Source organism: Pseudonaja textilis, unplaced genomic scaffold, assembly GCF_049901715.1.
Source record: "Pseudonaja textilis isolate UNSWEBS1 unplaced genomic scaffold, rPseTex1.2 PTEXCTG54, whole genome shotgun sequence".
Taxonomy (NCBI): domain Eukaryota; kingdom Metazoa; phylum Chordata; class Lepidosauria; order Squamata; family Elapidae; genus Pseudonaja; species Pseudonaja textilis.
Genome location: NW_028262757.1, coordinates 57220 through 84690, shown reverse-complemented (window position 1 = coordinate 84690; position 27471 = coordinate 57220). Strand labels below are relative to the sequence as shown.

Here is a 27471-nt window from a genome sequence, read left to right as displayed (position 1 = left end):
AATTAGAGAACAAGAAGATAAACAATTCTATGAAGTTTGCGACCTTTTCTATCAATGGTTAGATAATAAAATATAATAATAGAATATTTAGAAACTTAGGAAATAATGAATATATACTTTTTTTTTCTTTGATAGTATCTTTATAAAATTTTATTAAGGTAGACTTGGTATGACTATGATTTGCTATAAAGTAAATTAAGTAAACTATAGTTATCTCGTTAAAGTATGAATTAATAAAATTATAGTCAAATGATTGTTTAATAATGATATCAGGCTATATAATTGTTGATTGATAATATGAGCTATTTTGTAACACAACTACAATGGAGACTATGAAATGGGTGCACAAAAAAAAGTGGTAAACCAACCAATACACTGTCTGTAAATTCATGAAGGATGATGATGCTTTATGTTTTATGTCTTATGTGTTTTTGTTCGTTGTTAAAAATAATAAAACTTTTTCAAAAAAGAAAAAAAGATATATCCAGGAATTTATAGACAAATCTGCCTGACATTAACACCCGGTAACATCTTGGAAAACATATCCAGGCAATCAATCTGTGAACACCTAGAAGCAAACAAAGTTATAACCAGTAACCAACATGGGTTGATCAAAAACAAATCATGCTAAACTAACATTTCATTCTTTGACAAAGTGACTAAATTAGTGGACCGGCTGAAAGGCTGTGGACATAGTATACTTAGTTTTCAGTAAAGCGTTTGATCACAACCTTCGGTAAAGCACTAGATCACAACCTAGTTCTTGGCAAGCTAGAGAAATGTGGGATAGCCAGCCACCACAAAATGGGTTTCTAACTGGCTGACAAATTATACTCAAGGTGTCGTCCTCAATGGAACTACACCCACGTGGAGGGAAGTAAACAGTGGCGCAGTGTCCCTGAGTGAGGGGATGGCATGGTTGAAGCAGGGGTGGGAAAATACAAAGTGGGCTTTAATAGACATGGCGAAGATTTATAAAACGCAAGCCAACGAACCCTGGTCTCTTCCCCCCCCCTCCTTTCCAGGTTAGTAGCAAAGTGTGCTTGTCAACAAAGTATCTGAAACTAAAGCTGCCAAGTAAAAAAATCTGGGTCATAGGGAGGTTCTTGATAGTGAAAGTAATAAACCCTGTCACTGTTCAGCTGAGAGTCCCATGCTTGTTAGGGAAAGTGCATCCGGTTTTTCATAGCAGCCTGTCAAATCTTTCAGTAGGCTTCCAGCCAAGGATGGTAGACCAGAAGTCCCAAAGCCTGTTGTAATACAGGGGGAGACACATTATGAAGTAAACAAGATTTTTGCAAGGCCAGGCATCAAGATTGACCCAAAGGCACTAAAAACAGAGCTAAGTAGCGTCACGTTTCAGTGTTTGACCTGATTCAGTTGCAAAGATCCGGTGCTAGGAGTCGAAAACGACCTGCTGCCATATAATCAGTGAAAAAAATCTTCCAAACGCCTTGGTGGTGATTGGACAGGCGTATTTTTCCACCTCCTGTTGCTAGATGGCGGTCAAGCAACATCTGTGCCTAGAAAGGCATCGACACCGCGCTTGCGCTTAAAAAAGGAGTTTTTTTTTTTAAACCATTGAATACTGCATTGCTAGAAAAGAGGGAGAAGCGTAGGGGAACTTCCTGTTCCGGATGAATCATGGGAGGAAGTTGGTGCGCAGAGCGGCTTCGGTGCTCTTCCCAAGATGGAAGCAGCAGCTGAAAGGTGAGTTGGGGGCAGCAGATGGGAGGAGAGTCCGGGAGCAAGTCGGGCTGTTCGGTTCCCTCCACGGCCTGGAAGCAGAGAAGCAACTGGGCTGAAGCGCGTCAGCTGCAGGTTCCTTCCCTCCCCTGATCGGAGCCCGCTGGGGCTGCAGGCTGTGAAACTGGTGGCTGCAATTCTCTGCGGGGGGGAAGATTTAAAAAGCCTCTTTCAAGCGAAGGTGGATCCTTTGGAAATGGCTCCCCTCCAGAGGTTGTTCAGGGTCTCCTGCTTGAGCAGCAGTTGGATTAGAAGACCCTTCCAATTCTGTTATTCTGTTCTGTTGCAGTTATTTTTATAAGTAAAACTATAGAAATGAAAGAATGTGCACTTTTTTTCACTGGATTGTATTTGAAAACAACTGTTTGCTGTGGTAAGAATTTGTGATTGGCTCAGTCAACAAGTGAATTTCATCATTGAATGGATATTTGAACTTGGATCTGGTCTTCCATGGGTCAAAAGAATCATGATTGAAGTTAGAGCTTATTGTGGCATGTTTGCTTTGTCATTCTAACAAACCTTTTTTTTCTTTTTTTCTCATCTTCTGCAACCAGTTTATGCACAATTAAACATACCTTTTTATTTGAATCTTATAGACAAAGAGGATGGCAATAAGAGCACTCTGGACAATGAATAACAAGCAACATTGAAAAGGAAAACAAATCAGTCCAGAAATCAAAATATTTTCCATTTCCTTCAGAAAGCCACATAATCCTTCCTAGGCAGGTGAGAGAAAATCAAGAGAAGATTTTTACCTGGGAAAAATAGAGTATGCAAAACTCAAGCATACATTACATGAAAAATCAAGGGCAATTATTTTTCCATTCAGCAAAAGAGGGAAGTCAGTGAGGAGGAAAAGATCAATTGGATAGCCATGTAGGGCAGACAGGCCCCACTCCATGAGGAAGAAAATCACCACTAAATGAAAGCACAGACAAGGGATCGTCTAGATTTTTGACCTCCTGAACAATATGAGTTGTGGAAAAGTTCCATAGTCGTGCCTGTTGTAGGAAAAATTCAACTTGAAATCACAGCTGATTATGCCTGAAAAGATCCAAACTGGAGAAAAATCTTACATATACTCTGAATGTGGCAAAACCTTTGATCAGAACAACTCTGTTTTGTTTCATTGAAGGAACCACACAGGAAAGAAGCCCTTCAGGTGCTCCCAATACAGTAAATGCTTTTGTGATCATGGCAATATGGTGATACACCAAAGGACTCGTACCAGGGGGAAACGGTTTGAATGTCCTGATTGTGGGAAAGGTTTCAGTGATAATTCCAGCCTGGTGATACACCAGAGGACTCACACAGGAGAGAAACCCTTTGCATGTCCTGATTGTGGGAAATGTTTCAATAGAAATTCCAACCTCATTAGTCACCAGAGAATTCATACAGGGGAGAAACCCTGTAAATGTCTTGAGTGTGGGAATAGTTTCAGTCGGAATTCTCATCTTATTGCACACCAGAGAACTCACACAGGAGAGAAACCGTTTGAATGCCCTGTTTGTGGGAACAGTTTCAGTAAGAATTCCAGCCTGGTGATACACCAGAGAACTCACACAGGCGAGAAACCCTTTGCATGTCCTGATTGTGAGAAAAGTTTCAGTACCAATTCCAGCCTGGTTAGACACCAGAGGACTCATACAGGAGAGAAACCCTTTGAATGTCCTGATTGTGAGAAAAGTTTCAGTACAAATTCTAGCCTGGTGATACACCAGAGGACTCACACAGGAGAGAAACCCTTTGAATGTCCTGATTGTGGTAAAAGTTTCAGTAACAGTTCCAATCTGGTGACACACCAGAAGACTCACACAGGAGAGAAACCATTTGAATGTCCTGATTGTGGGAAAAGTTTCATTAGAAATTCCAACCTCATTAGCCACCAGAGAATTCATACAGGAGAGAAACCCTTTGAATGTTCTGAGTGTGGAAAATGTTTCTCTCAGAGTTCCCAGCTCCTGATACATCACAGGACTCATACAGGAGAGAAACCCTTTAAATGTCCTGACTGTGGGAAAGGTTTCTGTCAGAATTCCAGGCTGATACAACACCGGAGGATTCACACAGGAGAGAAACCCTGTGAATGTCCTGATTGTGGGAAAAGCTTCAGTAACAATTCCAGGCTGGTGACACACCAGAGGGTTCACACAGGAGAGAAACCTTATGAGTGTCCAGACTGTGGGAAAGATCTCAGTAGTAGGTTTAACCTTATAAATCATGTGCTTATACACATAGGGGAGAAACCATTTGAGTGCCCTGAGTGTGATCGGTGCTTCAGGAAACATTCCAGCCTTATCGCACACAAGAAAATCCACATGCAGCCCAAAGTGATGAGTATAGAGAAGGCTTGAATTTATTTTCTAATGTCCCTTTATAAGTCTAGCTGAGAAACTGGCTACCATATTTTTCACACTACAAGATGGTCCGAGCTATAAGACGCACATTAGTTTTAGAGGAGGAAAATAAGAAAAAAAAAATCTGCCTCTACATCCCAGCATCCATCCTGTATTTATCTGGCTAGCGTCCTTGCAGAAAACAGCCTGGTCAACTTCAGCACCTTATCACAGCCCCAACACGTGGCTCATCAGGGCTCCTCGTGCCCACCAATCTTCAACTGAGCTGAGCTGCTGCCGCCACCAGGAAACACTGACGCCTTTGCTGCCGAGCAGCTGATTAATGATTGGATCAGCCTCCCGGAATAGTGCTGATCAGCTGTTCTAGGTAGCAGGGATTGCCACTGCTGCCTATTGCCACTGATAGCTGCGGCCTGTTTATCACCAGTCATTTGCTACCGCCCATCGTTAGCAAATGGGCAGCGGTGATAAGGCAGTGGTGATTGGCGGTGAATGGGCAGGTGGCGGTAAGTGGCGGTGATGCACGCCGCCTAGAACAGGTGATCGGCAGTATTCTGGGAGACCAGTTCAACCGCCAATCAGCTGCTTGGTAGCAAAAGCTTCACTGTCCCCTGGCGGCAGCACATCAACCCCCCTTCCCCCGCCGCAATATTTACTCTATAAGGTGCACAGACATTTCCACCCACTTTCAGAGGGAGGAAGTGCGGGTTACAATGCAAAAAATATGGTAATTTGATTACAAAGAATTTACCTGATTTTTTTTTTTTAGGCAAATGTGTCATGGGAAGGAGGAAAGAAAAAATTGCAACATATTAGTTTGATAGCCTTTAGCGCCTTCAGCGTAAAATGTTGCTGAATATTTATGCAGAAATTGTGCAATTATGTAAAACAGTTTGGGGAATGTTCTTTGTATTTTTATCATGGTAGATGATAGAAATGCCACATACAGAGTCCCAGCCTTTTTCTTCCTTGCCTGCTCCATGATTTTCAGCCCCAGAATTCTCCAGCCAACATCTCTTGGGGACAGGAGCACTCAGACTATAGTTAGAGATTGTGGCTCCTCATATAAGGAGAAAGCGACAGAAGAAGCAGAAGGGTTTCAAAGTTTATCTTTTCTTAACTGTTCCAGGAATTCATTGCACCAAGCATGTCTGTTCAGATTGTGTCAAGAATGAGGCACAGGTGGAAAAAGCCACATGAATGGCAAAAATATTGGGGGGGGGAGGTGTTTGGGCAGTGACAAAACTTCAGTAAAATTTCAGGTGTGAAGACTGTTGTGCCTTGCAGGTGGCCTTCATGGAGAAGAGCTGTAGGAATATTAAGTTGAGGAGAAAAAGAATTGTGGTTTTGTGCACGTGATCTTCAGGTTTATTCGCAACTCCTGCTGTGATCCTCCTTCATTTGCAGGTGCCTCCTTGTTAGCCTTTGATGGCTGGGGGTTAAGAGCAGCACCAAGGGACTGACATCTCCGGTGGGGAGATGTGAGAAAAAAAAATGTGCAGCAGACATTTCATTTCTAAAAGAGCATTTTCGGAAGAATCATGAATAGCCTCTGAGATAGAAAAAGAAAGGAAAGTGTCAGCATTTCTGTAAACATTGGGACAAGGTAACTAACTCTCTTCCCCATCACATGGGAGATGTTTCCTGTTCTTTCACTTCTCTCCCAAGGCTCCTTCATGTTTTTCAAAAATTCCTTCAAATAAAGAGAGACACATTATTTGTAGCAGCGAAGGTGACATTTGAGCTATGGAGACAAACGATCCTGATGTTGCTGGGATTAGAAGACACCAAAGAATTCCAAGATTGTTCATCGCACCAACACGATTCAAAAAGACAGGTTACAATTTAGTTTTAGTAGGTCGCATTGCATGCGATCCCTTTGCAAAGGACACTCAGTGACCGGGAGCAGATCAGGACTGGCATGTAGAGAAACCAAGAGGTTCTCTTGGTCAGAGTCTCAATCTCCAAGTGACTTTAAACTTGATGTGCAAAATTTCTAAATTTTTAAAATAGTAAAATTATATTTGATCTATTTTTCTTTCTTTCCTTGGTGTCATATTTCAGTGCACATCTTTATCGTGTCTCATTACAATTAGAAGTTGGGAGCCCTTGCAACGATCCCAAAGCCTCTGAATCTCTTACAGGTCTATATAAAAATATCAGATAAAATTAAATAAAGCCAACCTAACAGTCAGAGGGGATGGTATACAGCAGAGCTGGCCCACGGGTCAGATGCATCACATGCGGGCCACGCCCATGCCCTGTTTAGTGAAGACGGAAAAAAAATACGATCCCTATGCAGAAAGGAACTCAGCAACCCAGGAGCAGGTCAGGACTGGCGTGTGGAGGATCCAAGGGGCTCTTTTGGCCCGAGTCTCAAGATCCTACTTACTTTCCATTTAAACATGTGACATTTCTAAATTTTAAAGTAGTCAATTTATATTTAATCATTTTTCCTTTCTCTCTCCTTGGTTAGAGCAGGGGTCCCCAACCACCGGGCCCTGGACCGGTACTGGTCCGTGGAACATTTTCTACAGGGCCGCCGGTTTGCTGGGCGCCGCCATCTTGTTTTGATGAGAAAGTGCTTCCGGTAAGCTTTTCCGGTTGGAAAGCTGCGTTTGGGTCCTGAAGGAATCCTCGTGCCTTAGTTTCATTGAGGGGGGTGGTTGGCTTCGAACAAAACTAAGGTGAGCGGATTCTTTCAGCACCCAAGGCAAGGCAAGCCAAGCGGCTGTCCCAAAGCCCATCGACAAAGGTACAAAGGAGGAGTTGAAGGTGGCGGGGAGAAGCGGGGGACAGCTGGCTGGTTGGTCGTTCGGCTCGCCTTGCCATGCGTGCTGATGCCGGTACCGGGCTGCGGATCATTTTGTGATGCCATGACACAAAAAAGGTTGGGGGCCACTGTGTTAGAGCATATGTATATTACGTCTCATCTTATGGTTAGGAGTTGCAGTGTCGCACAGTCATGGAATCACCATTTGGAACCTTCACAATTGGCTTCCACAGGGATGGGATTCAATTTTTTTTAACAACTGGTTCTGCGTGCATGGCTAGGTGGGTGTGGCTTTTTTGCAGCAAACCTCCCCCCCCCATTTTGTGGGCCTTCTGGGCCTCAGAGAAGCTTCCGGGGGCGGGGGCGCATTTCGCTCCCAGAAGGCTTCCTTGGGGCTCAGGAAGAAAAAAAAATGGAGGCTGGAGGGAGTGCACAGTACTCCCCCTGCTCCATTTTGGGGCTTTCTGGGCTTCAGGAAAGCCTCCTGGGGGTGGGGGGGCTGTTTTGCTCCCGGAAGACTTCCATGGGGCTCAGGAAGGAACAAAACGGAGCGGGGGGGGGAGAGCCTGGGTGAAGCAGTAAGACAGTAAGGAATTCTGGAACAGCTGATCGTCAGGAGGAGGAAAAATACCTTATGGAGTGACAGGGCAGGGAAGAAGCCGTGAGCGATGTCAGGCATGCGTCTGATATTGCGCATGCACGATAAGGACTGACGGGGAGGGAGGGGCAGGTGGAGAGGGGCTGGGCCAGCCAGGGGTGCGATTTGCCAGATCTCTGAACTGCGTAGAATCAAAACCTGTTCTATAGAACTGGTTCAAACCAGTAGAACCCCAACCCTGGGCTTCCAACAAACACAACTGACAGGAAGTTGCAAGTCAGTCATGGTACATTGCACTGAACAGAACACAGTGATTCACTTAATGACCACAGCTAGAACAGACGTTCTAAGTTGGTATGGTAAAGGGAGGACATATTATATAACTACACTAATCAGGAATGGACTTGTTGATACCAATGGCTGTTGTTAAGTGAGGACTATATTAATCAGGATGTAATCAGGGTGGCTGTGCACAGTATTTCTTGCCTTTTTTCTTACAGGTAGTCCTCAACTTAAAATAGTTCATTTAGTGACCACTCAATAGCTCTGAAACGTGACATGACTCTTGCATTGAGGTCTACCTGTATTTACATAAAGTATCAGAGTTGGAAGGGACCTTAGAGGTCTTCTAGTGACTAAAGACACTTTTCAATCCCCAGAAGACAGCCAGAAAGACTATGGGGGAGGGTGGAAATTCATTGTAAGATTTCGTTCTTGCCTCACTTATGTTGTAATTAGTTAAATGGATTCACGGGGGAATGCCATTTGGGAGTTTTTGGCACAGCAAGTTCTGAACACCTTGGACTTCTGTCTAGTGAGAGGGAAGTTTGTCCAGGATACTTGTGTAGCTGCATACACACATACCACCCAGAATCAGACTGAGGCTATCCCCTTCACCTACCTCCACACAAAGCTCCTCCTAGGTTTTTGCTTTGTGGCAACTAAGGACCAAGCAGTCATATCTCCCTGCTAATTCCATGGGAGAGGGGGCATGCCCCTCAGGCAACCCCTGGAAATGGGCAACCTGCAGTTATTTAATAATGCAAAACCATGGCTGTGAGGAATTTTGGGGCTTGTGCTTTCTTCAAACCTGACTGGAAGCTCACAGAAAGTGACATCAAACACCTGAAAATTGGCATAGAAAATTGGATACTGTACATTTCTTTTACAGAACTTTTGCCCTGGCTGCCTGGCAACATAGGTTGAAATCTCTCCTTTTGGGAGCCAAGGGATACTTTACTAATGCCTCTATCAATGCCTTCCCCTTTGCATCCATAGTCTGATGAATTTTAATCTTTTGCCAGAAAAATGTGTGTGTCACCCACCCATATTTTGGCAAAAAAGGGGGGCTATTGTAGAAAGTTAGCACCCACCCCTCTCCTAGAAGAAGGAAATATTTTGAGAAATATTAAAAAGGCAGAATATTATATTTCCCTGGAGGGAGAAAGCAGCCCCCACCTTCCTTAATAGCCCAGAGCAGATGTCAGCACTTAAGACATAGCTCTATTCATAAGCAAATACCCTCACCCAAGAGGTAGGATTAGCCCTCAGTCACAATAGGAATTGCCAAATACCCCTTCATTGCATCACCATCAAACTTCAACTAAGCTTACCTCAGATAAACTCCTAGGATTTGTACGTGGCCTCGTGGAAGTCTGACAACAGCCAACAGAATAAAGGTTCTTCGACAGAAACCGCAAGTTCAAGTGCAAAGCTCAAGAGAAGGTACGAACTCCATGTGGTCAGCTACCCAGAACCACATGTGCTTGGTTCTGCTTCATTTGTCAGGGTTCCAAGTAACAAACCCAACTTAATCAAAACTCTTGAGGCCGGGGATTTCCTCAAAGTATGAATTTATTAGGCAGATCATATTGGAACAGCTGGTGAAAACCAACTCTGAAAGACCTGAGGTTATCCCCACCCAAATCAAACCCAAAGTTCTCCCCCACCCCAGTCCACACGTCCATCACATCAGGTATCCGCGTGTGCACTTTTGGCACATGGCGACAAAAAAGTTAGCCATCACTGACCTATGTCATTGTTTTTTCTTTCTAAGTGCAAAACTTTACACTCCTGTTGAAGTCTGCCAAGAACTAGGTTGCGATCTAGTGCTTTACCGAAGGTTGTGATCAAATACTTTACTGAAAACTAAGTATACTATGTCCACAGCCTTTCAGCTGGTCCACTAATTTAGTCACTTTGTCAAAGAATGAAATGTTAGTTTAGCATGATTTGTTTTTGATCAACCCATGTTGGTTACTGGTTATAACTTTGTTTGCTTCTAGGTGTTCACAGATTGATTGCCTGGATATGTTTTCCAAGATGTTACTGGGTATTAATGTCAGGCAGATTTGTCTATAAATTCCTGGATATATCTTTTTTGAGGATGGGAACAACATCCGCTCTTTTCCAGTCCTCAGTTACAGATTGTCCTGAACTTACAACCATAACTCAGTCCAAAAGTTATGTTGTTAAAGTGAGAAATGTGTTAAGTGAGCCTTGCCCCATTTTACGATTTTTCTTGCCACATTTGTTAAGTGAATCATTGCAGTTATTAAATTAGTAACACCAGGGTTGGGCTTCAAAAATAGCAACAGATTTTCTGCCCAGTTGCTGGGTGGGCATAGCCATGGTGGACGCGGCCTAGTCAGCCTCCTGAACCACGGTGGGAGGGGCATTTTTGCTCTCCCCAGACTCCAGAGGCTTTCCTCAAGCCTTCGGGAGGGCGAAAATGACCTCCTCAGTCTCTCGAGGCTCTCTGGAAGCCAGAAACGGGCCCATTTCTGGCTTTCCCAATCTTCCAGGAGGCCCATTTTTTGCCCTCCCCAAGCCTCCGCACATGCCCTGCACTTACCTGCATCTAAAACAAGCTACATGGGGACTCCGGGGAGGGGAGGGGCAGGGTGGGCAGGGCCAGCCAGGAGTGGGATTTGGGGGTTCTCTGAACTGCACAGAATCTTAGCTACGGGCTCTCCCGAACCCCTGCGAAGCCCCAGCAGCCCCCTCCTGAGTAAGACTGTTGTTAAGGGAATGTGGTTTCCCCATTGACTTTGCCACTCAGCAGGTCACAAAAGGGAATGACATGACTGTGACACTGGATCCATTATAAGTCAGTTGTCAAGCATCTGAACATAAATGACACAACCATGGGGGATGCTACAACGGTCGTGTGTGAAAAATGATCATAACTCTCTTTTTCTAGTATCATTGTAACGTCGGTCACTAAATGGACTCTTGTAAGTTGAGGTCTACCTAAAGTACTCCCGTGTTCCAAGGACTTTGAAACGTATCTTCATCTGGTTCTGAAATCACCTTTGCTGGTTCCTTCAGAACTCTGGGATGTAGCCTGTCCAAACCCAGTGATTTGAATTGGTCTAGAGCTGACAGCTGTGCTCTTACTTAATTTTTCATATTCTAATTTGCATTCCTAACCTGTCAGTTGCAGTTCTGTTTTGATAAGTTGATTCATGTTTTTTTTAATCAGTGAAAAAACATGCAAATTATCTTCTTTATAACCTAATCCCTGTTCTTATACTCCTGTGAATTAAGGAGGTGTCTCTCTGAACCTCTTTGGAATAGGATTCAAATGCTGCGGACTTCTTACACTCCTGAGTTCTTAGGTGTATCACCACTCTGGAATTCCAACAGAAACTATATCCAAAATGGGACACTCATACAGTTTCTCTCCTGTGTTGAGTTCTCTGATGTCTCACCAGCCTGCAATTATCATAGAAACTTTTCCCACAGTCAGGACATTCAAAGGGTTTCTCTCCTGTGTGAATCCTCTGGTGTTTCACCAGGCTGGAATTCTCACTGAACCTTTTCCCAGTCAAGACATTCAAAGGGCTTCTCTCCTGTGTGAATACGCTGATGTCTCACCAGGTTGGAATTCGCACTGAAACTTTTCCTACAGTCAGGACATTCAAAGGGTTTCTCTCTTGTGTGAATCCTCTGGTGTCTCACCAGATTGGAATTCTCATTGAAACTTTTCCCACAGTCAGGACATTGAAAGGGCTTCTCTCCTATGTGAGTCCTCTGGTATGTCACCAGGCTGAAATTTGTACTGAAACTTTTCCCGCAGTCAGGACATTCAAAGGTTTTTTCTCCTGTGTGAGTCCTCTGGTGTCTCACCAGGTTGGAACTCTGACGGAAACTTTTCCCGCAGTCAGGACATTCAAAGGGCTTCTCTCCTGTGTGAATCCTCTGGTGTGTCACCAGGCTGGAATTTGTACTGAAACTTTTCCCGCAGTCAGGACATTCAAAGGGCTTCTCTCCTGTGTGAGTCCTCTGGTGTCTCACCAGGCTGGAATTCTCACTGAAACTTTTCCCACAGTCAGGACATTCAAAGGGCTTCTCTCCTGTGTGAATCCTCTGGTGTGTCACCAGGCTGGAATTTGTACAAACTTTTCCCACAGTCAGGACATTCAAAGGGTTTCTCTCCTGTGTGAATCCTCTGGTGTCTCACCAGGCTGGAATTTGTACTGAAACTTTTCCACAGTCAGGACATTCAAAGGGCTTCTCTCCTGTGTGAATCCTCTGGTGTCCACCAGGCTGGAATTATCATAGAAACTTTTCCACAATCAGGACATTTAAAGGGTTTATATCCTGTGTGAATCCTCTGGTGTTCACCAGGATGGAATTTGTACTGAAACTTTTCCTGCAGTCAGTACATTCAAAGGGCTTCTCTCCTGTGTGAATCCTCTGGTGTCCCACCAGGCTGGAATTATCACTGAAACTTTTCCCGCAGTCAGGACATTCAAAGGGTTTCTCTCCTGTGTGAATCCTCTGGTGTGTCACCAGGCTGGAATTCTCACTGAAACTTTTCCCGCAGTCAGGACATTCAAAGGGCTTCTCTCCTGTGTGAATCCTCTGGTGTGTCACCAGGCTGGAATTTCACTGAAACTTTTCCGCAGTCAGGACATTCAAAGGGCTTCTCTCCTGTGTGAATCCTCTGGTGTGTCACCAGGCTGGAATTTGTACTGAAACTTTTCCCGCAGTCAGGACATTCAAAGGGCTTCTCTCCTGTGTGAATCCTCTGGTGTTTCACCAGGCTGGAATTATCACTGAAACTTTTCCCGCAGTCAGGACATTCAAAGGGCTTCTCTCCTGTGTGAATCCTCTGGTGTGTCACCAGGCTGGAATTTGTACTGAAACTTTTCCCGCAGTCAGGACATTCAAAGGGCTTCTCTCCTGTGTGAATCCTCTGGTGTGTCACCAGGCTGGAATTTGTACTGAAACTTTTCCGCAGTCAGGACATTCAAAGGGCTTCTCTCCTGTGTGAATCCTCTGGTGTTCACCAGGCTGGAATTTCTACTGAAACTTTTCCCACAGTCAGGACATTCAAAGGGCTTCTCTCCTGTGTGAATCCTCTGGTGTTCACCAGGCTGGAATTTACTGAAACTTTTCCCACAGTCAGGACATTCAAAGGGCTTCTCTCCTGTGTGAATCCTCTGATGTGTCACCAGGCTGGAATTTGACTGAAACTTTTCCCACAGTCAGGACATTCAAAGGGCTTCTCTCCTGTGTGAATCCTCTGGTGTCACCAGGCTGGAATTTCACTGAAACTTTTCCACAGTCCATCAGGACATTCAAAGGGCTTCTCTCCTGTGTGAATCCTCTGGTGTCTCACCAGGCTGGAATTATCATAGAAACTTTTCCCACAGTCAGGACATTCAAAGGGCTTCTCTCCTGTGTGAATCCTCTGGTGTCTCACCAGGCTGGAATTCGCACTGAAACTTTTCCCACAATCAGGACATTTAAAGGGTTTATATCCTGTGTGAATCCTCTGGTGTCTCACCAGGCTGGAATTCTGACTGAAACTTTTCCCACAGTCAGGACATTCAAAGGGTTTCTCTCCTGTGTGAATCCTCTGGTGTGTCACCAGGCTGGAATTCTCACCAAAACTTTTCCCACAATCAGGACATTCAAAGGGCTTCTCTCCTGTGTGAATCCTCTGGTGTGTCACCAGGCTGGAATTTGTACTGAAACTTTTCCCGCAGTCAGGACATTCAAAGGGCTTCTCTCCTGTGTGAATCCTCTGGTGTGTCACCAGGCTGGAACTCTGAGGAACTTTCCCACAATCAGGACATTCAAAGGGCTTCTCTCCTGTGTGAATCCTCTGGTGTGTCACCAGGCTGGAATTTGTACTGAAACTTTTCCCGCAGTCAGGACATTCAAAGGGCTTCTCTCCTGTGTGAATCCTCTGATGTGTCACCAGGTGGGAATTTGTACTGAAACTTTTCCTGCAGTCAGGACATTGAAAGGGCTTCTCTCCTGTGTGAATCCTCTGGTGTGTCATCAGGCTGGAACTCTGACAGAAACTTTTCCCACATACAGGACATTCAAAGGGCTTCTCTCCTGGGCGAATCCTCTCGTGTGTCATCAGGCTGGAAATATCACTGAAACTTTTCCCACAGTCAGGACATTCAAAGGGCTTCTCTCCTGTGTGAATCCTCTGGTGTGTCACCAGATAGGAACTCTGACGGAATCTCCGTCAATCTCCATTGACTTTTCATGTAACGTATGCTTGATTTTCACACATTACTTTTCCCAGCTAGAAATCTCTTCTTCATTTTCTCTCGTTTCTGTCTCACCTGCTGAGGAAGGTGAAGAATTGTGTGGTGCTCTGAAGGAAATGGAAAATATTTTGATTTCTGGACTGACTTGCTTTGCTATTCAATGTTGCTTGTTATTCTGGGTTGTGCAGAGTGTTCTTATTGCCATCCTCTTTGTCTATTAGATTGAAATAAAAGGGTATCTTTAATGGTTGCAGAAGATGAGAAAAAAAGAAAAACATTTACATTACAATGAAAAATGATGAAATTCACTTGTTGACTGGGTCAATCATAAATTCTTAGCAGTGCAAATGATTGTTTTCCAATACAGTCAAGTGAAAAAGAAAGTACCCTCTCTTTCATTTCTATGGTTTTACTTATCAGGGTATTATAAATATCATTGCAACAGAACAGAATAGAATAATAGAATTGGAAGGGACCTTGGAGAAGATCTTCTAATGCAGCCCCTAGTCAAGCAGGAGACCCTATACCATTTCAGAGAAGTGGCTGTCCAATCTTTTCTGAAAAGCCTCAAATGGTGAGATTGGTTGGCACAGTGGCCGGAACGGCTAAAAAATAGCGGAGCTCCGCCGAGCTCTGTGAAAACCAGCCGGTATCTGCTTGCTGGGAGACCCTACAGAGTCAAAGCTGCCCTGGAGAGGTAGTGAAGGAAGAAGAGGTGCTTCATTGGTCACGAGGAAACCACAATTTCCTCATTAGGGCCGAAGAAAGCTCTCCCAAATGGCAGCAGGGATGACGGCCATTTTGGCAAGTCGCAAGCTGTGACAACTGGGACAATAAGAATTATGCTGGAGTGGTTTATAGACAGAAGATTGAAACTGGGTGAGATACCTTCCAACTTTTATTCTAAAGATAAAATAATTTGAAAAAATAATCTCCAAATATTAAGAAAGCAGCTACTGGATACATGGAGAAAGATTAAAGACTCAGCTGTGAAAGACATATCTAATGGAAGCTTTAAAACAGAGAAAGTCTGGAAAAGATTTAACGTCTTGAAAAGTGATTATTGAGAGAAACTGGTTTTCTTATTTTTATTTTTAACCCCTCCCCACCATCTGTTGACAATCAGCTGTTTGATTTTTGCACCCTGTTTAATGTTGGAATTTGGAGCAAGGGAGCCCTCTACTGGAGGAATATTAACGGCAGTGTAGGAAACACAAGGGAAAGTGACAATTGTTTAATATAAACAAAGGAAAGGAGCGAAAATAAGTAACACCTGGAAGACCACTTGACCTTTACTCTATTTCAGTAGGCAATGTGGACGTTTGGAAATATCTAATGCGCTTCTTGAAGATCTTTAAGACAAACTGAATTACAAATAAGTAATACTGTATTGAAATTGTTCACTGGAAGGCTGATTTAAAAGATTTGAGGAAACTTGGTGGGCAATTTGGATTTGGATTACTAATGCTACTTGATAGAACATCCTATGAGGTAAAAGAAGAAAGGAGATAGAAGAAAAAGAAAAAAGGAGACCAGGGGACTTAGAGATATAATCCTGAGACTGATTAAACCTTATTAATAATTGGCCTTATTGTTGTTTCTAGAAAATTGAGATATTGGAATTATGGTGGAATATTTAGTATTTTTAAAAATATTAAAATATTACTGATTCAGCAGGGGATAACAAATACATTGTATGAAGAAATGTTATTGATGTTTAAATGTATTTATAGAAAAAGTGATAAAGAATCAAAAAAAGAGAATGATATTGTTTAACGACAAAGATGTGAATGTACAAACCCCCCCCCAACAAATGGGGAAAAAAGATGAGTACAAATTGGGAAAATAGTACTATACACACATATATATAAAAGAATCTAACATAATTACAATGTGCATGTTAAGGTTAGTGGTTGGAAGACAAGGATTATGTATATTTAATTGTATTATTATTGTTAGGTAAAGGTTAAGGTTCCCCTCGCACATATGTGCTAGTCGTTTCCGGCTCTAGGAGGCAGTGCTCATCTCCACTACAAAGCTGAAGAGTCAACACTGTCCGAAGACCCGAAGACATCTCCATAGTCATGTGGCCGGCATGAGTAAACACCGAAGGCTTACGGAACGCTGTTATCTTTCCACCAAAGTGGCCCATATTTTTCTACTTACATTTTTACATGCTTTCGAACGGCTAGGTTGGCAGAAGCTGGGACAAGTAACGGGAGCTCAAATTATTGAATCATACATTTTCTCACACATGACTTCTGTGTTTTGGCTTTCTTTTTACAAAATAAATGATGACTTGATGTAATATGTCATGTGTTGTTGTTCATCTGTGGTTGTATTTACCGACTTTTAAGAACTTCTAAGGACCAAATGATTTTTACTATGTCCTGATATGTAAAATCATAGAAGTCAAGGAGAGTGTACTTTCTTTTTCACATGACTGTATATCTGGAAGTCCTGGGGAGAGATTTTCTATATTTCTATATCTTATCTGTCAAGTGCCAGCTGTCTCTTACGTAATAAAGCAAAAGCAAAGAAATGTATAAATGTCAGATTATATTCATTAACTGGCAGAGACCTGGTTAACAAGTCAGCAAGTGAGTAAGCATGGCAACAGACCAGCCAATGGGAAATGACAGCCTGGGTGTGGTTTGGCTCTGTGTGCTTTGCGGAGATTGAAACTGAAACTAACTTGCTTGCTTGCTAAAACTGTTATCTGCTCTGAGCTGCTGCTGCTTGTTTTTGCTTACTTTGTGTTGAAAGAATCTACAAATGGTATTGTAAACTTCACTCATTTTATTATGTTTATAAAGAAGTTAATGATCCTGCTGAATCAGTCATCTATGTGTTTTCTGGACTTGAATTTCTGCTGAAACTTTAACAATAAATATCTGCCTTACACCATGTTCTGGGTTCCTTCCTTCTTAGGAGGGACAAGTCTATATTCAAACTAATAAATGCATTGGCTTATCAACACCCATACTTGTCTTTTATTGAGCCACACCTGTCAATCTGCATGACACTAGCTGTACATATGTGGGGGCTTTAACTGATGAAATGATGCCTCAAGCCTCTGCAAGATTTGAAGCACCAGTTTTACCTGTGGAAGCCATGAGCTCCAAGTAAGGGTGACATCCTAATTGAAGTAGTCCTCACTTACTGACTGCAATTGGGACTGGCATCTGTGTCACTAAGGGGGCCGATCAATAGCTATTTTTTAAAAACTGATGCATTTAAGCACAGTTGAACCTGCTGAATACACGGATGGGGGAACCAATAGGAAAACACGGTGCTTGTAAGCTAGAAATGGAAGGAAAACAACCCAGACAAGATCAAGCGACACATCAATCCGATGTTGTTGCCCGGAAAACATCAGGTCCGCTACAGAATTATTGAGTTGGGGGGACCTTGGAGGTCTTCTAGTCCATTCCCTGTTCAGGCAGGAGACCCAATTTCATTCCGAACAAACGGCTGTCCAATCTCCTCCGAAGACCCTCCAGTGACGGAGCCCCCACAACCTCTGGAGGGGAGCCATTCCCAAAGGATCCACCGTCGCTTGAAAGAGGCTTTTGAGATCTTCCCCCCAGTAGAGAATCGCAGCCACCAGTTTCACAGCCTGCAGCCCCAGCGGGCTCCGATCTGGGGAGGGAAGGAACCTGCAGCTGACACGCTTCAGCCCAGTTGCTTCTCTGCTTCCAGGCCGCGGAGGGAACCGAACAGCCCGACTTGCTCCCGGACTCTCCTCCCACCTGCTGCCCCCAACTCACCTGCCAGCTGCTGCTTCCATCCTAGGAAGAGCACAGAAGCCGCTCTGCGCACCACCTTCCTCCCACGAACGGTCCGGAAGAGGAAGTTCCTCTCTGCGCTTTTCATCTCCTCCCCTCCTTTCTAGCAATGAAGTACTCAATGGTTTAAAAACTCCTTTTTTAAGCTCAAGCACAGATGCCACTAAGTTGTGGAAGTCTTTCTTGGCACAGATGTTTCCTTACCGCCATCTAGCGACCGGAGGTGGAAACACGCCTGTCCAGTCTCCACCAAGCATTTGGGAGATGTTTTCATTTTCTTCTTCTATTTACTGTATATAAACGCGAAATACCACTCACGCATCATCATGAAATCTCCAGAACCGTAAAGCCTACAAACTTGAAATTTGGCACGTATGTTTCTCTTGGCTTCTAGGTGCTCGCTAAGAAAGGATTTTTTGAAATGACCATCAGAGCATTAGTATTTCCTATATTGTTAACACGCTCTGATGCTAAGGAGTTCTACTCCCCCTCCCCACCTGAAAAGAAATCTCTTCCAAGTGCAGTTGAGCTGAGCCACGCCCAGGCGCCTTGCTGTCTCCTTCTTACTGACACAGCAAATACTGTTTCAGTTTCCAAACAGCCCTGACCTCTTTCACACACTGACAGGAAGCTAGCCAGATGAATACCGATGGATGCTGATAGGCAGAGCACATTTCCCCCCTTATTTTCATCCCTCAAAACTTGCCCAATCACATAGTTTCGTAGTGAAGCATGGGTACCTCATTAGTTTTCATTGTTTATATGGCAGCAGGTCGTTTTCAACTCCTAACAATGAGCTTTGCAACCGAGCCCCGAGAAATAGTGAAACCTGGCGCTGCTTAGTTACATTTTTGTGCCTTTGGGTCAGTCTTGATGCCTGGCCTTGCAGTTTCCTTGGCAAGGGTTTTTGGAAGGGGTTCCCCCCGTCCTGCTTCCTAAGCTTGAGAGGACTGGTCAAAATTGAACAGATGGTTTTGCCCTTCAGGTGGGACTGGAACTGAGCGTTTCTATGCCTCTTACCTGCTGCCTTCACCATTACCCCAAACTCCCAACAGCAAGTACAAGGCTGCAGCTTTCAAGATCTACCAACCAACCAATCAATCTGAACAGATCTGGAAGGGACTTTGGAGGTCTTGACTCCAACCCCTGATCAAGCAGGAGACCCTAAGTTGCTTGTCTCCTTCATTTGTTTCCATCCATTGTTCCTTGTCTTGCCTTTTGGGGCTTTGGAAAATAAGTTGACCCCCTTTTCTTTAGGGCAGCTACTCAAATATTGGAATTCTGCTATCATGTCTCCCCTTGTCCTTCTTTTCATTAGACTAAAGATACCCAATTCCTGTAACCATTCTTCATGTGTTTTAGCCTCCAGCCCCCTAATCATCTTTGTTGCTCTTCACTGCACTCTTTCCAGAGTTGGTTTTTCTTGTCTAAGTATAAAACTTTACTTTTATCTATGTAATATCATATTGTTAGATAAGGACCACTGTTCAAGCCTGTCAAATCTTTTTTGGACCTTGAGCTTGTCTTCTGGGATGTTGGCAATTCCTGCCAGTTTAGTGTCATTTACAAACTTGATGAGTTCCCCTTCTATTCCCTGTCTAGATAGTTTATGAAGATTTTGGTCAGTGCTAGGTCTGAAATTCAATCTGAGAATACCCCACTGCTTATTTCCCTCCGTGTGGGTGTAGTTCCATTGAGGACTACATGTTGAGTACAATTTGTCAGCCACTTAGGAATCCATCTTGTGGTGCTGCTGTCTATCCCACATTTTTCTAGCTTTCCCAGAAGTAGGTTGTGACCTACTTTATCAAATGCTTTACTGAAACCTAAGTATACAATGTCCACAGCATTTCGCTGCTCCACTAATTTAGTCATTTTGTGAAAGAATGAAATAAGGTTTGTTTAGGATGTTCTGTTTTTGATCAACCCATTTTGGCTACTGGTTATTATTTTGTTTCTAGGTGTTCACAGATTTGTTGCCTGGATATGTTTTCCAAGATGTTACCAGGTATTAATGTCAGGTTGATCTGTGTGTAATTTCCTGGATTTGTCCCCGCCCCCCTTTTTTGGGGAAAATGGGAACCCCATCAGCTCTTTTCCATCTCAGTTACAGATAATCCCGAAGTTACAACCACAATTGAGCCCAAAATTTATGTAGTTAAGTGAGAAACTTGTTAAGTGAGTTTTGCCCCATTTTACAACTTTTCTTGCCATATTTAAGTGAATTATTGCAGTTTTTAAATTAGTAACATGGATATAACATGGTCGTTAATGAATCTGGTTTCCCCATTGACTTCCCTTGTCAGCAGGTCACAAAAGAGGACTACAGGACACTGGGACACTGCACCCGTCATAAATCTGAGTCACTTGTTGAGCATCCAAATGTAAATCACATGACCAGGCGGTTGCTACAACAGTCATAAGTGCGATAAATGGTCATAAGTCACTTTTTTCAGATTTGTCTGAGTCTCCTCTGAATAGGATGCACATGCTGCAGACTTGGGAGACATCTTCCTCTCACCTCTTTAGTCATGGAGTTTGCATATCTCCCAAGGCCAGTGTCAGGGTTCCAAAAGATGCCCTAATTAAATCATGAGTTTCAAGCCAAGCTTCAAAAAAATTCAGTTATTTATTAGGAGCTTCATGGCGGCACCAACCAGGTAGAGCCAACTCTGGTCTCTGTTAATTCGGGGCTTTACCTCTGACCCTGTCAGTCACATTTCCCAAAGAAGCAATTTTGTGGGTTGTACAAGTCTGGCCACTGTGGGTTTCCATGGAGATGACCTCAGCGTTAATCATTTGGAATGTGCCTTGATTTGACTGAGATGCCAGCTCCTTGATGCAGCTGCAAAGTTCGCTTTCCTATCCCCCTTGCCTATGGCAACAGGAGAGCAGGTCAGGGATGCTTTGTGAGTTGACAGCCAGTTTCTTCAGTCTGAGCAAAGGGAGGGTATAGGATAGGGTGGATATAGTGCTGGGCTAGGAGCACGGAGGTACACTTTGTGTTCTCCGCTCAGTCATAGAAAGTCCCCAGTGATTATCCACACAGACCATAGAGTTAGATTCACTCACAAATTTCTGAGATGCCCTTGCACCCCAATAGTGGTATAGACAGCTTAAAGCCTTGTTGTAAGTAAACATTGACAACTAGCTGAATTGGACCTGAGTGGCCACAGGAGGAAGAATGTGAGTTGAGGAATCCGACAGTGGTTGAGTCAAGGTGTTTACATTCCCTGACCATATCTCACAGAGCGCATAGTTGGCGGAGTTTAGGGGAGAGAAAGAAAGACTTCGGCTGCTTTCCTTGTTTGCAGCCAAAAGCAGAAGCAGCAGAGACCCTGGGAAAATCCCCAAAAAAGTCTGCAGGAAAATCCCTCACTCCGTTTTCCTACCGCTCAATTTTTCTTTATTTGGGATCGCAGGATACTGTCTCTCTCCCCCCCCACCCAAAACGAAGCTGAAAAGCGCGTTAGTGAAGGAATGTGGCTACCTTGGAGGGGTGTGTGTGAGGGACCTCTATGTTTGTGTGTATATGTATGTGCGTGCGTTTGTGCGTGCGTGTGTGTGTGAGAGAGAGAGAACATGAACCAGCCCTCCGAGGTTAGGTCAGATCTCTCTCTCTCTCTCCCTCCACCCACACACCCCCAGCAGCAGTGGTGGAGCATCAGTGCTTGGCCGGCTCTGTGCAAGTTTTCTCAGCTGCCGCCTGTCCTCTTCGGTTGCTGCTTCTGCGAACTGCTCTTCGATCCCCTAAAAAAAATCCTCCTTCCAAGCCCCACTCCTTCCCCTCAAGCCCAGGGTAGGACCTCCTGGTGAAGCTAGACATGAACTTAGAATCACAGAACAACAGAGTTGGAAGGGACCTTGGAGGTCATCTAGCCAATCCCCTGCTCGAGCAGGAGAGTCTATTCCAAATATTAGCCTCTACGTAGGGTCGAAGTCACAGCCTCCTGATTGTGAGGGAAGAGCTCTGCCTCCAGGTCACCTGAGGTGATCCAGTCCTTCCTCAGCCATTGAAGAATCCTGGGTGTCAACTGCACTGAAGAACATGCTTAACACTCATTCACACACACACACACCCATCGAAACTGGATGCAATAAGAGAACATTGCAATTCTGATTGTGCTGTACCTTCTCCCGCACCCACTTCTTATACTTATGTGAATTAAAGAGGTGCCTAAAGAGGAGTCTCTTCTGTGTAAGATATGTGTGGTGCAGGCTTGGGAAATGTTTTCCCCTCGTCTCTTCAGAAATGGAGTTTGCATATCTTCTAATGCCATTTTCTTTATTCTCTGCACTGGGTGGCCTCTGGGCATGGGTGACCGTGCTGGGCTGGGAGCACAGAGGTACACTTTGTGTTCTCTGCTCAGTCATGCAATGTCCCCAGTGATTATCCACACAGACCATAGTTACATTCACTAGCAAACTCTGAGATGCACCTGCACCCCAATAATTGTATAGACAACTTAAAGTCTTGTTGTAAGTAAATATTGACAAGTAGCTGAATTGGGCCTGACTGGGCACAGAAGGAAGAATCAGACAGGATTTTCTGGACCAGTGAGTCAAGGTATTTACATTCCCTGATGATATCTCACAGAGAGCATACTTGCTATGCTGATCTTGTAAGGTAAAGTTAAAGATTCACCTCACATGTACGTGCTAGTCATTTCTGGCTCCAGGGGGCAGTGCTCATCTCTGTTACAAAGCTGAAGAGCCAGCACTGTCTGAAGACGTCTCCGTGGTCATGTGACTGGCATGATTAAACACTGAAGGCACACGGAACACTGCTACCTTCTCCCCAAAATGGTCCCTATTTTAATACTTGCATTTTTACATGCTTTTGAACTGCTAGGTTGGCAGAACCTGGGACAAGTAATGGGAGCTCACTCCGTTACGCGGTGCTAAGGATTCGAACTGCCATACTGCCAACCTTTCTGATCGACAAGCTCAGCATCTTAGCCACTGACCCACCGAAAGCTGCCAATGCTTTGCTGGAATCCAGTGTGTACAAACATTGTTTGCATGCTTAATATATGTCGAATCTTGCAATGATTTGGTTGCTTTACATGAGGCAGGTTTTGGCCCCAGTATTGTCTTTCTTTATACTTCTTCTTTTTCACTCTCTTCCTCCAATTTTGACTAGGAGGGAGTACTCAGGTTGTTTTTGCTGAGATGTTTGCGATGTCCACAGCGCTGAGTGTGCGAGAGAGAAAAACGCTGAAGGAAATGACAGTTCACGTGTTGCTATCAAGAAAATTGTAATGACTAATCCTTTAAATCACCAGGCATTGAGTGCCATTCCAAAGAGACTTGGGTTAACTTTTTCTGCAGCATAGTTGATGTCCTTCTAACTTGTTTGTTTTGGGAGGCTCCCATCAACAGCGTTTCCTCAGAGAAGTCACAGACCTTCCCTGAGGGAATGTACAGCAGGAGAAAGACAACTTCTGACTCCCCTTCAAGGGGCTTGGTGGGTCCCTACCAACTAGTATATTTGTGTGTGAGTGCCTGTTGTACAGGGTATGAGATAGAACACAGATTTTACATATTTCAATTTGTGCTTCAAAGTTTGATTCTGAGGAAATGGACTGGATTGGGAATTTATTGCTGTAGACCAGGGGTGTCAAACTCACGTTGCCACAGTGTTGTCACATGACATATTGGGAATTTTCCCCTTCACTAAATGGGGCATGGGTGTGGCCAGCATGTGATGCATCCAGCCGTGGGCCAGTCCTACTGTATACCATCCCCTCTGGCTCTTACGTTGGCTTTATTTAATTTTATCTGATATATTTATATAGCCCTGTAAGAGAGTCAGAGGCTTTGGGATCATTGCAAAGGTTTCCAACTTTTAATCATAACGAGACATGATAAAGATGTGCACCAAGATATGACACCAAGGAAAGAGAGAAAGGAAAATGGATTAAATATAATTTTATTATTTTAAAAGTTTAGAAATTTTGCACATTAAATTCGAAGTCACTTGGAGGTTGAGATTCTGGCCAAGAGAGCCTCTTGGTTTCTCCACACGCCAGTCGTGATCTGCTCCTGGTCACTGAGTGTCCTTTGCAAAGGGATCGCATGCAATGTGACCCACTTAAAAAATTGTAATCTGTTTTTTTGAACTGTGTTGGTGAAATGAACAATCTTGGAATTCTTTGGTGTCTTCCGATCCCAGCAAAATCTGGACCATTCGTCTGCATTGCTAAAATGTCATTTTTGCTGCTACAAAAAATTTGAATGAATTTTTAAAAAACAATTAAGGAGGCCTGGGAGAAAAGTGAAAGAACAGGAAATATCTCCCATGTTCTGGGAACATGTTTGCCCCAATGTTTACAGAAATGCCGACACCTGCCTTTATTTGTCTTTCTCAAAAGCTATTCATGACTCTTACGGAATGCCCTTTTAGCAATGAAACATCTACTGTTTAATGTTTTTTCTCACATTTCCCCAAAGGGGGGGGGGGGACCACAAATGCATCAGCCCCTTGATTTTGCTCTCACCCTCCAGCTGTCAAAGGCTAACAAGGAGGCACTTGCAAACGAAGATCACAGCAGGAGTTGTGAATAAAGCTGGAGATCCTGTATTCAAAACCACAATCCCTTTTCTCCTCAACTCAATATTCCTACAGCTGTTCTCCATTAAAGTCACCTGCACCTACACAGCTTTTGTCACTGCCCCAATATACAGTATTTGCTATTCATATGTTTTCTTCCACATCAGTGCCTCATTCTTGACAAAATATGAACAGACATGCTTGATGCAATGAATTCCTGGAACAGTTAGAAAGAGATAAACTTGGAAATCCTTCTGCTTCTTCTCTCACTTTCTCCTTATATGAGGAGCCACAATCTCTAACTATAGTCTGAGTTAGGAGTGTTTCAACCCTGAAGAGATGCTGGTTGGAGAATTCTGTGGCTCAAACCTTGAGGACACTCAGGTAGAAGAAGGCTGGGACTTTGTAAGTGACATTTCTGTAATCTATCATGATAAAAATGCAAAGAACACCACCATTTTTTTTTGCAGAACTGTACAATTTCTGCAAAAATAAATATCCAGCAACTTCTGCTGCTAATGGCCAGGTAGCCATTATCAAATTTCTCCCCTCCTTCACGTCTAATACTATGACATATTTGACTAAAAAGAATCAGGCCAAAAAGCAAATAGTCAATTTCTCAGCTGGACTTATGATGGGACATAAGAAAGGAAATTCAAGCCTTCTCTACATTCATCACTTTGGGCCTCATGTGGATTTTCTTGTGTGTGATAAGGGTGGACTGTTTCCTGAAGCACTGTCCACAGTCGGGGCACTTAAATGGTTTCTCTCCTGTGTGTATACGCACATGATTTATAAGGTTAGACCTAGTACTAAAATCTTTCCCACAGTCTGGACACTCATAAGGTTTTTCTCCTGTGTGAGTTCTCTGGTGTATCACCAGCTCAGAATTCCGAAGGAAACATTTCCAACAATCTGGGCACTCATACAGTTTCTTCCCTGTGTGAATCTTCTGGTGTATCACCAGGTGGGAATTCAGACAGAAACTTTCTCCACAATCTGGGCATTCATATACTTTGTCTGCTGTGTGACTCCTCTGGTGTCTCACCAGGCTGGAATTCTGACTAAAACATTTTCCACAGTCTAGACACGCATAAGGTTTCTCTCCTGAGTGAGTTCTCTGATGTATCACCAGGGAGTAATTCTGACGGAAATCTTTCCCGCACTCCAGACACTTATATGGTTTCTCTCCTGTGTGAATCTTCTGGTGTATTAGCAGGTGAGAATTCCGACGGAAACTTTTCCCACAAATAAGGCACTCATATGGTTTCTCTCCCGTGTGAGTCCTCTGGTGTTTCACCAGGTCAGTATTCCGAATGAAACTTTTCTCACAATCTGGACACTTGTATGGTTTCTCGCCTGTGTGAATCTTCTGGTGTAACACCAGATGGGAATTCTGACGGAAACCTTTCCCACATTCTGGACAAACATATGGTTTCACTCCTGTGTGAGTCCGCTGATGTACCACCAAGTGCAAATTCCAATTGAAATTTTTTCCACAAACTGGGCACTCATACGGTTTCTGTCCTGTGTGAGTCCTCTGATGTATCACTAGGTCAAAATTCTGAATGAAACATTTTCCACAATCCAAACACTGATACGGTTTCTCTCCTGTGTGTGTCCTCTGGTGTATCACCAGGTCACAATTCCGAATGAAACATTTTGCACAATCTGGACACTCGTATGGTTTCTCGCCTGTGTGAATATTCTGGTGTATCACCAGATGGGAATTCTGACGGAAACCTTTCCCACATTCTGGACATTCATATGGTTTGTCTCCTGTATGTGTCCACTGGTATATCAGTAGGCTGGAATTCTGACTGAAAGTTTTCCCACAAACTGGACACTCATACATGGTGTATTATCAACTGTGATTTCCCCACAATATGTACATCTAGGGTGTTTTTCCACCATTGGCATTCTTGGATTCTCAAGGAAGTTAAAAATTCTTTGTATCCCTTGTTAGATGAGATTTTTGATTCAAGCTACTGTTTTCTTCCACACAGATGAGGCCTGCAGTGCTGTCTCCCCTATATGGCTTTCCAAGTGACTTTTTCCTTTCCACTGACATCCCATGTTTTTTGAATTTGGAAATTAGTGAAGAAAAGTCTCTGGTTTTCTGGGGGGAAATAGAAATTATTTTGACTGTTGGCTTCATTTGCTTTCCATTTCAATGCTGCTTGTGTCTCTCAGTTGTCCAGCGTGCTCTGATTGGCATTCTCTCCGTCTATAAGATTCACATAAGAGGGTTAGTTTAAGTATGGTTTATAAAATGGTTAGACAACATAATAAAAAAAATCATAAATTACAATTAAGAAGGAAACATTACAAAATGTTAATAAAACCTCTTACATTACTTAAGGTTCATTTTCTGTTTGTATAAGCCTATGAATCTAGTGAGACCCAAGTTCAAATCTCCCAAGTCATGAAATGTATTTGCTGACTAGGGTCAGTCACACATTTCTAGACATGCAATGGTTTCTTTCAAAATATATTTGGTCAAATTTTAGAGAGGCTTTAAGCCCTCTGATGACATCACAATGTACCTGTGCACAATGTTGCCCTCACTTACTGACCACAACTATTATCAGGCAACTTCTAAACAGTGCGGTCATTAAGCATGATGTCACAAGAGTGCCAATTTACAACATCAGTTCTAGCTACGATCATTAAGCAAATCACCCTGGGTTGTTATGTGTCAGGTAACATGACTTGCAACTTTCTGTCAGTTTCCCAATTGGCTTTGTTTGTAGGAAGCCAACTGTGAAGGTCCCAGTTGTGGCAATTCCATGATTGTGGGAGACATCACCACTGTCGTAACTGCAAGCTGGTGCCAGCACCCAAATGACTGCAATAGCTACAACTTTTGAGGACAAGTTGTAAATCTCCTTGTTCAGAGCCGCTGTTATCTCTGAAGGGTTGGTGGAAAAAAATAGTAAAGTAGGACTACGTATACAACTGAAAATTCCAAATGGCGTTCAAATGTTATTCAAAAAATGCTGGGTTAAGAACATTTGAAACTGCTGAATACATAGATGGAGGGCCCCTGGGAAATCCAGTGTTTGTTAGCTGGACATGGAAGTAAGAAAGGAAAAAAAACCCAGAAGAGAGCAATAGTAGATCAGCCACATATTGTTG

General features: G+C 43.5%; 3 protein-coding genes and 1 pseudogene across 7 annotated transcripts in view; 1 reads left to right on the top strand and 3 right to left on the bottom strand.

Moving 5' to 3' along the window:
• Window positions 1-1613: 1613 nt before the first annotated feature.
• LOC113454121 (uncharacterized) lies at window positions 1614-6135 on the top strand. Its single transcript, XM_087918814.1, has 2 exons — window positions 1614-1710; window positions 2343-6135. The coding sequence occupies exon 2, from the start codon at window positions 2949-2951 to the stop codon at window positions 4098-4100; it is 1152 nt and encodes a 383-aa protein (XP_087774940.1). The 5' UTR covers window positions 1614-1710; window positions 2343-2948; the 3' UTR covers window positions 4101-6135.
• Window positions 6136-9836: 3701 nt separating this feature from the next.
• Window positions 9837-12957, bottom strand: LOC148123779 (uncharacterized; annotated as a pseudogene).
• On the bottom strand, window positions 9837-17847 carry LOC113454734 (uncharacterized). The gene is made up of 2 exons (XM_087918815.1): window positions 17763-17847; window positions 9837-14206 (listed from the first exon to the last, which is right to left on the bottom strand). The coding sequence occupies exon 2, from the start codon at window positions 13854-13856 to the stop codon at window positions 13014-13016; it is 843 nt and encodes a 280-aa protein (XP_087774941.1). The 5' UTR covers window positions 13857-14206; window positions 17763-17847; the 3' UTR covers window positions 9837-13013.
• A 5849-nt stretch (window positions 17848-23696) lies between these two features.
• LOC113454772 (uncharacterized) overlaps window positions 23697-27471 on the bottom strand; it is a 34309-nt gene continuing 30534 nt past the window's right edge. For all 5 annotated transcript variants that reach the window (XM_087918809.1, XM_087918808.1, XM_087918813.1 and 2 more), the window contains one exon: window positions 23697-26560. In XM_087918809.1, coding sequence (XP_087774935.1) covers window positions 24989-26188 — 1200 coding nt within the window. In that variant the 5' untranslated portion in view covers window positions 26189-26560 and the 3' untranslated portion in view covers window positions 23697-24988. The remainder of the gene's footprint in view (window positions 26561-27471) is intronic.